At 40.7% G+C, this 14,034-nt stretch overlaps 1 protein-coding gene across 1 annotated transcript; it reads left to right on the forward strand.

The window, feature by feature from the left end:
• Positions 1-411: 411 nt before the first annotated feature.
• Positions 412-13,753, forward strand: LOC145457195 (cationic amino acid transporter 4-like). Its single transcript, XM_080335374.1, has 11 exons — positions 412-630; positions 1,533-1,709; positions 2,261-2,405; positions 3,560-3,774; positions 4,815-4,980; positions 5,820-5,975; positions 8,196-8,337; positions 10,605-10,771; positions 11,355-11,835; positions 12,549-12,657; positions 13,420-13,753. The coding sequence occupies exons 1-11, from the start codon at positions 555-557 to the stop codon at positions 13,488-13,490; spliced, it is 1,905 nt and encodes a 634-aa protein (XP_080191500.1). The 5' UTR covers positions 412-554; the 3' UTR covers positions 13,491-13,753.
• The last annotated feature ends 281 nt before the right edge of the window (positions 13,754-14,034 follow it).

Below are 14,034 nucleotides of genomic sequence, written 5' to 3' on the forward strand. Positions count from 1 at the left end.
CGCATTTTACATTGTGTATCTGCAGTTCAGATAAAAATATAACCTGACAATTATTACGATTTTTGCTTTGTGATAGACAGGATCTTCCATGTGAAAAGTTATTCATTGCTCTGCACGGGAATCATTTTGTTTGCTACTTGGGTGTAGGCGTATCGGTGTTGTAGGTTACCAATAAAACAAGACTTTCGAAACTAGACCATATATGAACAATGAACATGAACACTGGACAGGTGAGTCGTTCCATACGTGCCTTTTTACTGATAGACTCATTATCGTGATTATTACGGTCGAATCAGTGATGCTTCGACGACTCAGTTAGAATACTAACTGCTCTATGCTTGGCGCCTAATTATACTCATGTTTAATCTGGCGTAGGATGCTTTATGTGGGCATCGATGCGGCGCCTTTCCAGATAGCCTATATTGCGTTGGGATAGGCTGTACTGCCTTGATGCGGCAGACTGGATGAGATCACAAGATTTGTAGCTTTCCAGGTTACAGTACATTTAGACTGCGTTTAGCGTTAGCCTTGATATCCTCGCCGGCGTCGACGCCATGGCGTCGCTACGCACTTCGTTTTGGAGCAACATTCTCCGTAGGAAAACTCTTTCAGCTGATACAATGCGATCTGGTGCGTATCGATAGGTTAATCAATAATTACTGAATAGGAAATGGGGCATAATGTAATCCATGTTATGTGAATATCTTCAGCGAAACCTGGCATCATTTTCCTATCCGAGTTATTCTATATTATTTATGAATGAGGAAACATAATAGAATCTACAATTCTACATTCTACTCCATATACTACGTAATGATAACTTCATGTCACTGAGTCAGTCAACGAAGAATCGCTCACCAAACAAGGATATTGCACCGGACAAAAAAACTTCACAAAATGTGAGGATCTTTATTTTTCGAACCGTGCAATCAAGAACAATGTAACGAAATTGCAATTGCGTGAAATGTGATATGATAATCATGGTGTAGACGGGAGGCTCGATATTAGACTCGCCAAAGTCGAACCAGGTCAAGATAGTCATGAAAACTAAGATACAAATATAGGAAAAAATCACACAGCATCAGGAAAATAAATGGATAAATCAATACATAGGTCGTTCCCAGACTTCTACAAACTGCCAATTTAGTTTGTCGACGGTCGACTAACTAGCGTTTTTTCGTAGTTCTAGTTGTTGATTTTGAAAAATAAGTAAATTTAGTTATAATTGTAGCTGAGGATTTTGAAAAGTGAGAAGTTCTAGCTAGTTCAAATTGCTCGTTTTTAAAATCCTATAGTTTGTATCAGCCTGGTTGTTGCAAACAGCGGTATCTTGATAGCAGAGAGTCAAAACGACGTTTTTTTCAACTCAGAAGAAACTATATTACGGAGCTCGGACGGTATGTCTTTACGTACACTGACACCAATATATTTTATTGAATTTTGCACACGACTGGTTAAGCGGTGTCGTACAGGGCGTGAAAAATGTACTATATTGTTTTCGAGAATTAATGTAACAACACGTTCATTCTCAGACTTGAGAAGATGCTTGGGACTCGGAGATCTTACGTTTCTCGCAATCGGCTCGATGATCGGCAGCGGGTTGTATGTATTGACGGGTACTATCGCTCATTCCGTTGCCGGACCTTCCGTCATCGTTAGTTATATCATCGCGGCTGTTGCGTCAGGCTTATCCGCTGTGTGTTATGCAGGTACAGTACTGGTGATATATATATATTGTTGTTGTTTGGGTGATTCATAATTTATATTTCTGAACTATTTCCGATTCAACGAGCTATAACCCTCTGAAACAAATGAATTGTAAGTGAAATCACAAGAGGCGAATTGACATTCTAAAATCATTATTTGCGCCTTGATCGAGGTTTGCAGCTCAATAGTTGTGCGTATTTTGAAAGCCACTATCGCACACCTGCGCCTTGCTGTAATCGAACTTTTATTTTGTGTACTTGCGATCCCTTTGGTGATCAACAGGGCAAATTTTTTTTACCTAAAAACAGAAGATTTTGAGCTAAAAGATGAAAATTTCGACATCTGTTTACATTTCAAAACTTGATTTTGAATTTTATTCAAATAAGGCTTTGTTGCACATGTTAGTATTGTAGTACTTTTCTACATTTCTGGTTGGAATTGTCTCTTCGTACCAAGTAACTTGGCAGGAATAAAGGTAACATTTTAATAACACTGCAATTCTGTCAAAATTATGACTTTTTTATACATTTTTACGACATCAATTTCCTTTCAGAATTCGGCGCCCGCATCCCGGTAACCGGCTCCGCATACCAGTTCACGTATCTCAGCGTTGGAGAACTGTGGGCGTTCATAATAGGATGGAACGTGTTGATCGAACATATCGTATCGGCGTCAGCTGTGGCGAAGGCTTGGAGCTCGTAAGTTCTTTGGCATTGTCATCTTCACTACCGTTTTCAAGTACGGTCAGCTTTGGATGAAATGCAATTCAACACAACTATATAGAATATAGATCAACACAGGTTTCTCATGATATTTCATACCAGATATTTTATTACCGTGGGTCGCGGCCTCGTTGAAAGTTTTAGAAGCCCTAGCCAGGGGCGGGCTACTTATCCGGTTGGCGATACATTAAATACGTATTTATCCACATATACGAGGATTAATCGCATTTAATGTAAACTTTAAGTTTGAAGCATAGAAACCAAAACAGCATTCAACGAATTTCTTAACGTAATGTAATTCAATAGCCTAGCTGTTGAAGTCAATGAGACAGCTGTGGTCGATCAAAGTTGTGAACACACAAAGAAGACAGAGAACCAAAAGATAACTAAAAGCACTATTATATGTGTCCGAAAAAAGAGTGAATAACCTGCAGTCACGCTAATTTGACACAGTGAGCAAGTAATGGATAATTGCGGCGGACTGTGACAACGGGACGTATGTTGCGCGCCCGTGGTATAAGGAATTGTATACGAACGAGGTGTTGGGATTTATGTCGCATTTACCTCGATATCAATTCATTAGGGTTGAGTACATGCGTAAATGCCGGTAATGCAAACCTTCTCGAGTTGATGAACTTGCGCGTAAGGTCCACTCTCACAAGCTACTCACACATGCACGCTAAAGAATAACCTCAGCCACTATAATTTGACGTGATAGGCGAAGGGGATTGCGGCAGGCCACATTATCATGTGCGACCGGAAACTCTCTGCGGGCAGCTCACGCGCGGGCCGGATCCGAATTAGAATTACATAATTACGAAAACTTTGGAATGAATCAAGTTCAGCTCATATCAAATTGATGGTTCATTCTCGTAAGCGTGACAAATTAGCAAATGTCTGTCCAGCAAGCTTTGCTCGTTTCACACTAAACAGTTCTGATGTAGCATCATATTAAATTAGAATTAAAATTAGGGCGTAAAAACACTCCACAGATTATGTTAGAATTAGAGCAAAGAAACATTTCGCAAATTAGAATAGAATTAGATTATCGGCATTTCGTTGTAATTAATTAGTCGAATTAGACAAATATAGAATACCTATTTGATCAAGTCTGCTCTTCTGCGTTTTAGATATCTGGATTCAGCGATCGGTTACCCGGTCAAGAATTACCTGGAAGTTCATTGCCCGATGGCAGGCGGTGGAGTAATCGCCGGATATCCGGATTTTATTGCGATGGGGGTGCTGCTGCTATCTGTTATTGTTATCATTGCGGGAGCTCAACTGTCGTCCAAAATCACGGCCGGCTTCGCCGGAGTCAACCTTCTGGTCATTTGCGTTATTGTGGGTAGGTATCTCTACCTATATAGGCCTGCGGTGAATTCGTCCTTTGAAAGGAGTTTGACACTAGAGTGGAGTGAAATATTGAAAAAAAAATTGAATTTCAAAAAGTGGAGCCAAAGATCAAATGAATATCTTCTATCATAATTTTTGGTTCGTGCACTCTCTAGTGGCCGTGCAATTTTGCCGAACGTGTCGAAAATAGCTAACTTCGTCATATCTAGATAACCGCTCACACTAGGAAGCTATTTTTGGGCTTAAAAGATTCAGAATTAACATGTTTTTATCTCACTTCCGTAGAGCTTTACATTGAAAATGAACAGAAAAAAGTTACAAGCACAATATTGCACTACAGCAGTGGGTAGGCTACGATGTTAAAGCGTGCAATGATTACTCTTATGACTGTGGAACATACCCAATCTGTTGCAATTTCTCCGTTCATAGTCTGAATTTCATACTTGAGAATTCTCCATCAACTGTAATAACCTTCCATGCCATCAAACTATCCTTTGGGACTGTTAGCATTCTGGTTGCATTTGAGATATGACGATAAGGGAGCGCGGAGTTTTCGCTTTCATTAAGGGGTGTGTCTAAAAAAGTTTGAAAACCACTGCACTGTGCACTGTATACAGTTTTCCCGTACCATTTTCGAAAAAAAAGACGAGAGCATATAGATAAGTTTTGACAAATTTGATTAGAATTCTCTAGTTGTTCAAGCAGGGTTTGAAATCGGATTGGGCCGGGAATACGCGGCATAAATTCAGGGCTGGTCAATATCGAAGCACGTCCACTTCGATATATTTAAGTAGATTTTGCCTGCTTTATCTATTTACTTAAGCGGTCACGATTTTAGACTGCTGCTTTTACTTGACATATTAACCTTTCAATTCCCAGTTTTGACATGCCTTGGAAATGCTGATGCTACTTGCAGTTGAATATAATGTAATCGCCATTACTTTCGACTTTTAACTTGAGTACCAACGTACTATACGTCTGCATGAATGCATTTCCATAATTAACAGTGACCTCTCTTTCCGTTGTCTGTAGGATGCGGTCTGTATCTTGGTAATTTGAAGAACTGGACTGAGGTGGAAGGCGGTTTTTTCCCGTACGGATTTTCTGGGACAGTCAGCGGAGCTGCTACATTGATCTTTTCCTATGTTGGATATGAAGTCATAGCGTCCACGACAGAAGAGGCGATCAACCCGAATAGGTATAATGTTGATGCTCATGTTCAGCAACTGTTGAATCTGACATGGCGAACCGATTACTCCCTGAATTTGATTTGATCGTTGTTTCAAACAGGGTGGAATGACAGCAAAGCAGCATTTCGCTAATTAGATTAGAATTAGATCACCGAGATGGTGTAATGGTTATGCGTCCGGCTTCTCGATCGGTAGGTCGTGGGTTCGATCCCTGGCCGGGTCATACCAAAGACTCCAAAATTGGTATCCGCAGCTATCCTGCTAGGCGCTCAGCAATCACGGATAGCATGGGGGAGAAAAAACGGGGGCGCAGACTAGACGACCTCACGGCCGCTTCGCAACTCCGTCGTCTAAGCATCTCGATGGTTCAGGCGAAAAAGAATATCATCTCTCTCTCTCTTCGCACTAATGCGATTCTCAACTTGGGGCGTCAAAGCATTAGGGGGACGCCAATCCTCCCGAACGAAATGAAGTTTCTTGAACTCGTAATGAGTTTTATATGTGCTGAAACTTCAAAGTTTCAACAACAGCAGCAATCCCAATTATACCACGATTTGAAATGTCAAGTATTCGTGTTTGTTTCAAATTGATTTTTGTTTTGAATGCAACCCTACGTGCTACCGTTGAACATGATTATTTTTCAGAAATTATTCAACTATGAATTTTTTCTCGCTCCACGCGAATGACTACTCGTTGCTCTTTTTAACATTTTTCTCAATATGCAAATAAGGGGGGAGTGGAATTTTCCACTAACATCAAGGGGCTTGTCTAAATAAGTTTTAGAACCACTTGTCTAATTAGATAACAGGAATGATCTAGCTTTTCAAGTCTGGTTCTAAACTTTCAGGGACGTGCCTCTATCCTTGTTTGTCGGACTGTCGGTGGTTGCTGTCGCATACGTTGGTGCTTCATCGTCTCTCACATTGATGGTTCCCTACTATAATATATCCTCGGCTTCGCCTTATCCAGAAGCCTTCAAACTCTACGGATGGGAATGGACAAGGTCTGTGATGACTTTATAGTGAAAATATAGGAGACTGTCGAAACGCTTTGGAGTAGGCATTCAATCAGACATCCATCTTAGAGCTTGTAAATAAGAGGCATGCACACTGGATGAAAAGAAATAAAGCGTAACGTAAAAGAACTATCGATGAAAATGATTGGGCATCGGGCATCGGGCACTCGGGCACCTATAAAACAATAGTGTTGCGCTAATTTCAGGGCTGTAACAGTCTGCCCACTTTATCACCGAATCATGGTACTGGTGTGCTGTTGCGTGATGTTCTTGCAGACATTGCAAGCTGATAATGACGTAGATAGGAGAGAATTTGTAAGAGTCGAAACCAGAGTTGGATCAATTGTAATTTGTAATTGTAATTGAATGTAATTAATTACATTTTTCAATGTAATTGTAATTTAATTGTAATTGAAGCATTTTTATTTTGTGTAATTGTAATTGTAATTGTAATTTGACAAAAATTTTGCTCAATTACAATTTCAATTACATTAAATTGCTATTGAGACCTGACAAGCACAACATAAAATAATTGACTTATATAATGCATTCTCTTTAAATGTCGACAAGGAATTTGGTGGATCCATTCGCGGAAGTCCTTGACTGCGCCCTTGCGGGCGAATTTTTTTAATTTTTACTGCTATGCTGGCCTCGGATGCCATTGTATACAATTTTTAGATTACTAACCAACGGATGGATTCGTAACACGTGACTCACGATTGAATACGCCGAGAAGCGTACTGCTGAGCCGGCTAAAAGCAGCAGAATTGATAGTCCCATAGCTGGCGATCCAAGCGTCGAAATTTGATATGTATGGTCCTAATCGAAAGCTAGTGTCGCACTGATTCCGCAATAAAAGTATATTTCCAGGCAATGGTACCATCCCAAAATAGTCGTGAAAGTCTGGGAATCGGCATTGTTCTGAACAATCGCTGGGCGTAATTGGTAATTGTTGTGGTCATGCTGCTGCAGTGCTCTCACTTTTCAGAACAGTCGGCCTTAAACGGCTATTTTGGAGCAGTTACATTGCCCTGACGAGATTTTATTTTGTATTTTCGGAATTAGTACATCAATAGCTTACGAAGAAGACCAGATGCATCAAATTTGGACGCATGGATCGCCAGCTCTAGGACTACAAAGTTTGCTGCATTTAGCCGGCTATGCAGTACGTTTGTCGGTACATTCATCCGTGACTCACATCTTGCGCATCTATCTGTGGGTTGGCAATCTACAACACGATTTCAGATCACGATGGTGCATCGTTACTTCGTCTGGCTAACTAACCAGACCACTGGATATTATATAACGTCTTATCTGACAAAGCACGGTTTTGTTTTTACTCCTCATCCTACTTCCTACGTCCCTCGATAAAAATAATATTCTTTCTTTAATTATATACTATATACGCAAATCCAACACGTGCATATATTATAAAAAATTTTTAACGACATACTGCACCCTATCCTTAATCCTAACCCATAGGAAATTAGGTAAATAACATTTTACATTTCCAATTACGTGAGCCATAATTATCGAGCATACAAAACACGCTTATATTACGTCACGATGACATCTTACATAGCATACTATGTACGCACATAAACGCATTTATTACTACGCAATCTGAACTAGACTTGAATTGTAGTTAAATACGACGCTACGGTTGTCAGGGAGCACGTTTGAATTTATGATTATTCAATTACATGTTCAACAGCAGCAATTGTAATTGTAATTGTAATGTAATTGAAGCATGCAAGGAGTAATTGTAATTGTAATTGTAATTGAACTGAAATAATGTAATTGATCCAACTCTGGTCGAAACCCCTCCTATTCCACACACGTACTGATGTTCATGTGGAAAGAAGATCCGGTTCTGATTAAACAAAAACGAATGATTTCCATCAGTATTGAACGTAGTTAGTTGTGTTTTAGTTGGTTAGTTGCGAATTTGTAAAGGTTGTTAGTATGAGTTCTAGTTCTAGTTGCAACTGCTGGAAGGTGAGAAGTTCTAATTCTAGTTCTAGTTGCGAGTATGTTGAAAAGTGAGTTGTTACAAGTATGCGCTGATCGCATGTTAGTCAATTGGTTCTCGCTGTAGATTGTAATCGTTGGAAAACGACGAATCAATTGCGTTGTATGATGCAACTATATAGTCTTTAAAACAGTGTCGATCGATCCTATTGGTGATATAATCCTTCTTCGCATCAGGTATGTCGTCACGGTTGGAGCTCTAGCCGCTATGATCAGTACGTTGTTAGCGTCACTGTACGTGGTGCCGCGATATCTGATGGCCATGTCAAGAGATGGGTTGCTGATGCAATTTTTCTCGATCGTAACTGAAACCACGCAGGTTAGCGATTTATGCGGATGGAATTAATTCCTTCAGTTATACCCTACGCAAGGGGTTCATAAAGTATGGGTTGCCAAGGGAATAATTTTTGGTCGCGACGGCACCAGAACGATCTTTTAATATGTATGTTATAGTTGTTGAATTGCTTTCGACAAAAAATTGTTGTCGCTTCGCGCGATTGCCTGCGGATTTTTGAACGTATCCGAGGTCACCGTGTTGGGTAGGCCTGCTATAACCAAGAAGCGAGACATGTAGAAAAGTCGCTGTTACAATGAAGCTTGATTATGAAGATGTGCCGACCTTTTGTATTGCACAAATTGGTTTGACTTTATTATAAGATGTAATCAACATTGGTTTATCTAGATCAGGGGTGTCAAACTCAAATAACGTCGCGGGCCGCATTCAAGCCTTCAAATTGCTCGCGGGCCGGACCATTCAACTGATTCCAAAACGTTACCCCGTGCTCTTGCTTTTCCCTTGAATACCTTAAAAGCATATATAGATAATACAGGGATCAGAGGGTAGCAAGTCCCAACACCTTTATTCGCGGACAATGGAATTGGCGAAAATATGAGGATTGTCGTGTTGAGTACAGTTAAGAACCGCTAAAACAGTGGCGTTAGGTTAACGACGATATAAGTTGGTATAACCTATGCTTCATTTGATTGTCGTAATCTGGCGTCAGCCCTCCGTATACATTGTGAGGAATACAAGATATCCAATTGGGAACGTGGACGTTGGAATTTGGTTTAAAATATGAAACCGCGAGTCCAATTTCTCTCATGTCGCGGGTTCTATTGACGTTTTCGCTTCTGTGAATAACTACTTTGGGTCCGATTTGTATAAAACTCTAAACTGAGTGTGTGCACTTTCGGCCTTCTTGATATTAGATGTCAATTTCGCCGCAATTTTAGTAGTGGTAACTAGAGTGAAACCACAACGCTGTAGTCAGGTGGTTATAATGTAGCCTGTGAGCACGGAAGTATTTCCTGCAAAAATTCTCAACATTTGTTACAAATCTGTTGGAAAATATAAGAATGTTTCATACTCAGAATTGCTTCGCGGGCCGGATGAAATCGTCTGGCGGGCCGGATGCGGCCCGCGGGCCGTATGTTTGACACCCCTGAATTCTAGATAATACCGTCGGGATCCTTTAGTTTAGGGCTGTGGCGACGAGTGGGTGCATGAATATGATGCACAGCTATTTCGAGGCCAACCGTTTCCGCGCCAGGAAGCGTGAAGACGCGAAGTCTTGACCAACATACGGCTGGGTAAAGTGTGTGCCAAAAAAAAAGGCAGCGATAAAACCGTGACCAAAATTGACTGTCGCTGGTCGTTCAAAACCTTCGATGTTCGAAATGGTCGGCACCGGATGGACCCGTCCTTCCAATGTGGGAAGACGCTAGACAGCATTCCAAATTTGAAATCGCGTGCGTTAGACATGTTTCATAGTACCGTGATGCGTCCAACTGTAGTCTGAGCGTTCTCTGCCATATAACGAATAGTAAAAATGCATTCTTTGTGATGTGTTAGGCTTGGGTCGCGCAATGCCCTACGCGCAGAGGTGTCCAATAACCGGGTACTTGAGTAGTTTTCCTATATGTACTACTTGCTCAAGTGGTTTATATTTGTCATTTCTACATCATAGTTTTCTGTGTTTTAGGCAAAACTATGGCTAGAATACTTGCTGGTTACAGTTTTTGACTACTTCTAATCAACAGTTTATTAACCAATGTACTTACTTTTTAACACATTTGATTTTGAAAAGCAGATATTGTGCACTTGCACTGCTCCTGCAAGTGGTCACGATTTTAGACTACTTTTACTGTTAATTCAGAGGTTTTAGTTATTTAGGCAAAACCATAGGTCTAATTTACTTCTATCCAACAGTTTTCTAGACCTATAATACTTAACCTTTTTTGAAAATCACTACTTCTACATGTACTTGAGTGGGACGTTACGGCGTTACTTCTACTCCTACTTGGTATCAACGGTAATAATATCGCCACCTGTCTTTGCACAGTGTAGGCCTAATTTTAATTTTTTTTAGACAATTTCTATGAAAATATTTTGAGCAAGTTTTAGGCTACCGGTACTTCTACTTTGATCGCCTCTGCCTATCAGCTAAATGACCAACCATGCGATTTGTATATCTACTTGTTATTGTGAATATTTTATCATCACTAGGTTTTGCGTGGCTAAATATTCTATCCTCTCTGTGGTATCGAATTTTCGTAACTGTTGGTGAAACTTGTGACCCTCGACAGATTCCGTACGTGTCCGTGCTGGTCGGCGGCGCGACCTGCATTTTGTTCGCTGTCACGTTCGAGCTGCAAATTCTTGTGGAGTTCATTTCGATCGGCCAACTTCTGGCGTGCACTTTCGTGGCGATATGCGTCGTGAAGCTGCGCTACGAACCCAACTCCATCAGCAGGTCGGTATCTCGCAGATGCAGAAAGTTAAAATACAGTAGATGTTGTCGTATACAGTAGAGCAGACTATGGCTGTGCGGAACAATGGATTGTACGTCAGTCCATCTACAATAGGTTTGTACCTTTTTTACCGGATTCCGGGGATTCCCTGATTAAATTGTTGGGGTACCTAAAAAAAGCTGCGCACCAAATTTGACTCGATCCCAAGCGGTAGATGTGAACGCATAGGAGTTTGAAGGTTTTGAATTTTTTTGAAAAATATTCAAACAAAAATTTTGAAATTTTACTGTCAACCCCATGAAGTTGTTAAGAGTCGACTTCTATCACAATCCACCAACCTAGTTCGTGTCAACACAAGGAGTTCGTGCCTAATCTAAAGATAGTACATTGAGCAGTTTATTCGCCTCGATTACTAGGATTTTCATGCTGGTGACGTCATATTTGTTGAAATATAACTGAACATATTCGGGTTTAATTCAATATGAATATCCTGTATATTATTCTATTGTATACTGAAATTCGACTGATAATTTTCAAATCCTATTCACTAAGATAATAATTTGATGCCCCGCTGTCTGATTTCAGATATTTGGAACTACACCCAATCCATTCTCCGGAGGAACCTTTATCTACCGAAAGATCGACTCTAAACGCGGGGTTCATGACGACGGAGATCAACGACACTCCAGAACGAACCGGATCCGGTTCCTCACCTCCCGAAGCAACGGCTTCATACATAGCATCAACTGAATCACTGGCTACAGCCGAGGACGATTTTAACGTGCGAGAATATGTAGTGGGCACGATTAAGACTGACATTATCGATAGCAAGTTTGGGCATATGGTTTTGTGGACTACCAAGTACAGCCCCGGTACTGTTCCCAATTGGTTGGTGATTTTTGCGACTTTCTCGCTGGCTATCGTTTCTGCGTTTCTGTGCTTTTCGCACCACTATATCTCTTCGTGGTGGTGTATATTATTTATCTGCGTGTTTGGATTGTTGGCGATCATCTCCATGGCGATGCTGCTAGCCTTCAATCAAGACGACTCTATAAAGACATTCAAGGTATTTCAATATGAATATGTTGTTCAATTGTGCATTGAAAGTATGTACCTCCAAGAATCCCTTCAAATGTTCAAGCCTTGCGTGACGGTAAAACATCAAAATAAGCGCTGTCGACCGGTGAATCCATCCGGATTGTTAGTACAAGTGCAACCTAACAAAATGTAAATTTTGAAACCTCCATTTAATGCTGCCTTTTGATACTAGACGAGTTATACGTGGATCTATTGAAATTCTGCCACGCGAAGTTCTGTCAAAAACCACTAACTCGAGTTTTAATGTTCGTTTTGTTTTCAAAGAAATGCGAGCTTGAGCTTTTGCTATCGAAAAATTGTACAGTCGAAATTAAGCGAAACCATCTTGAACTTGTCTTTAGAGCTTTCACATATAACAGCAGTTCTAAACGAGTTGTTGGCTACTTTTAATCAGTTTCGCACAGCATTTGCAGCATCGTCCTGCACCAATATTGTGATATGATGCAGAAGAATACGTTTCAAAGTTCCAAATCAATTTAAAATTTGATTTTTTATTCCTATGGAAAAGCTTCCATTTGAATTAGTTTGGACATGTCTTCTACGTGTAATTGAGGAGTATCTTACCTAACCCGATCGCTTTGACTATACCTCTCATAACGTATGTGTGGAACACGTTCCAATGGAAGCATGAGTAACCACCGGCGATTATGTATGTTTCAAACTCGTCTCTGTATCTCAAAGGTGCCGGGAGTTCCTTTCCTACCTTTCATAAGCGCGTTCATCAATATCCTGCTGATGATGCGACTCCAGCCGATGACGTGGGTCAGACTTGGAGTGTGGATCATTGTGGGTAAGTCCGAAGGCTGTTTCACCGTTACTGGTAACTGTCTATTGCGACACCACGCAAAATACGTCACGATCGGTTGACCTTTTTCAAGTAAACTTTCGCTTCATATGCAGAATAAGCCGGCTTCTCGTGTATTTTTTGGCCGTGTTGATTAAATATATCTCGCTGGAAGCTGTAACATTTCGCCCCCCACTCTCCAATACATTTGACCGGAACCGGAACTGCCACACCCCAAACCCCCGAATGGGGGGATGGAAGCGGGCCCAAAATTATTTCGTGAAGGAACATAAATTATAGAGCATCTTTGCAACTTCTTCAAAATATTGTCGCTCCTGTCGCTAATAAGTAGCGGTAAAAAGGTATAGCGTTATGGGAGGGAGGCTAACGAAACGCTGTTTCGGTCCTGATTTTGACGAAAGTAATTGCTTCCGATTAACTGCCATATGCGAGTGCCCGACCAAATACTTGAAAGACCTTTCCTTTGCTGCTTTGCCACGTTTTGACACGTCGTGGAAATTGCAACTTCTACTTGCAAGTTGAGTAGCAGTTGTGGGCGTTGCTTTTTCTTTGATCCGCCACTGAATTGAATTTGTTAACACTGATCATCGCGTGTGTGTAGCAAAGTCTCCGAATTGAATGTTTGATAGTTGCAGACAGTTAAAACGCACTTCGCGCTAAATCGGTGTACTCTGTGCGAATCCCAGTTTGTGATTGGGAAATCCTACAGTTGTACTGATAATTTATATCCTTCATGCTTCGTTACAGGTCTCGTGGTTTATTTCTCGTACGGCTATTTCCACAGTGCCGAAAGGCGGGTGGTCAGGAATGCGGACTGATTATATAATAATTGTTAACTGTATTTCTATGCTCAGATATGCAAGCAGCTTTTATTTTTGCGTCAGCATATTGGTACGTAATATGTAGTACATATTTATGGTAGGTCATGAGTTCAGAATGACTACATCTGATTTTCGTGCGGTAAAAGTGAATCTATCTTCTTGAGATGATGAAAAGGCGTCCCGTCAAATCTAAATTGTGGATTGTGTAATTCATTGAACTTCGCAAATATAAGTGCTTCTTGGAGGTACAGATGAATAGTCTATTCTTTCGAAGTGAACGTATATAATTTCGGCTGACACTCGTCAGGGGTAATCGTCAGTAACTATAGCAGAGAATTGGAAAGAACATTGTATATCAACAATCGTATCGCAGAATATGACGTCACCGGCATAAAATTTCAAATATTCGGGGCGAAGAGAGCGCTTAAGCTCGATGTGCTATTTTAGATGGTACACGGACTCCTTCTGTAGACACAGGCTTGACTGGCGTCTTTTGATAAAAGTCTACTCCGAGGCACTCAAATATGCATAATTTGCCAGT

Source organism: Botryllus schlosseri, chromosome 15 (genome assembly GCF_051294905.1).
Source record: "Botryllus schlosseri isolate E-star chromosome 15, Bs_hap1, whole genome shotgun sequence".
Taxonomy (NCBI): domain Eukaryota; kingdom Metazoa; phylum Chordata; class Ascidiacea; order Stolidobranchia; family Styelidae; genus Botryllus; species Botryllus schlosseri.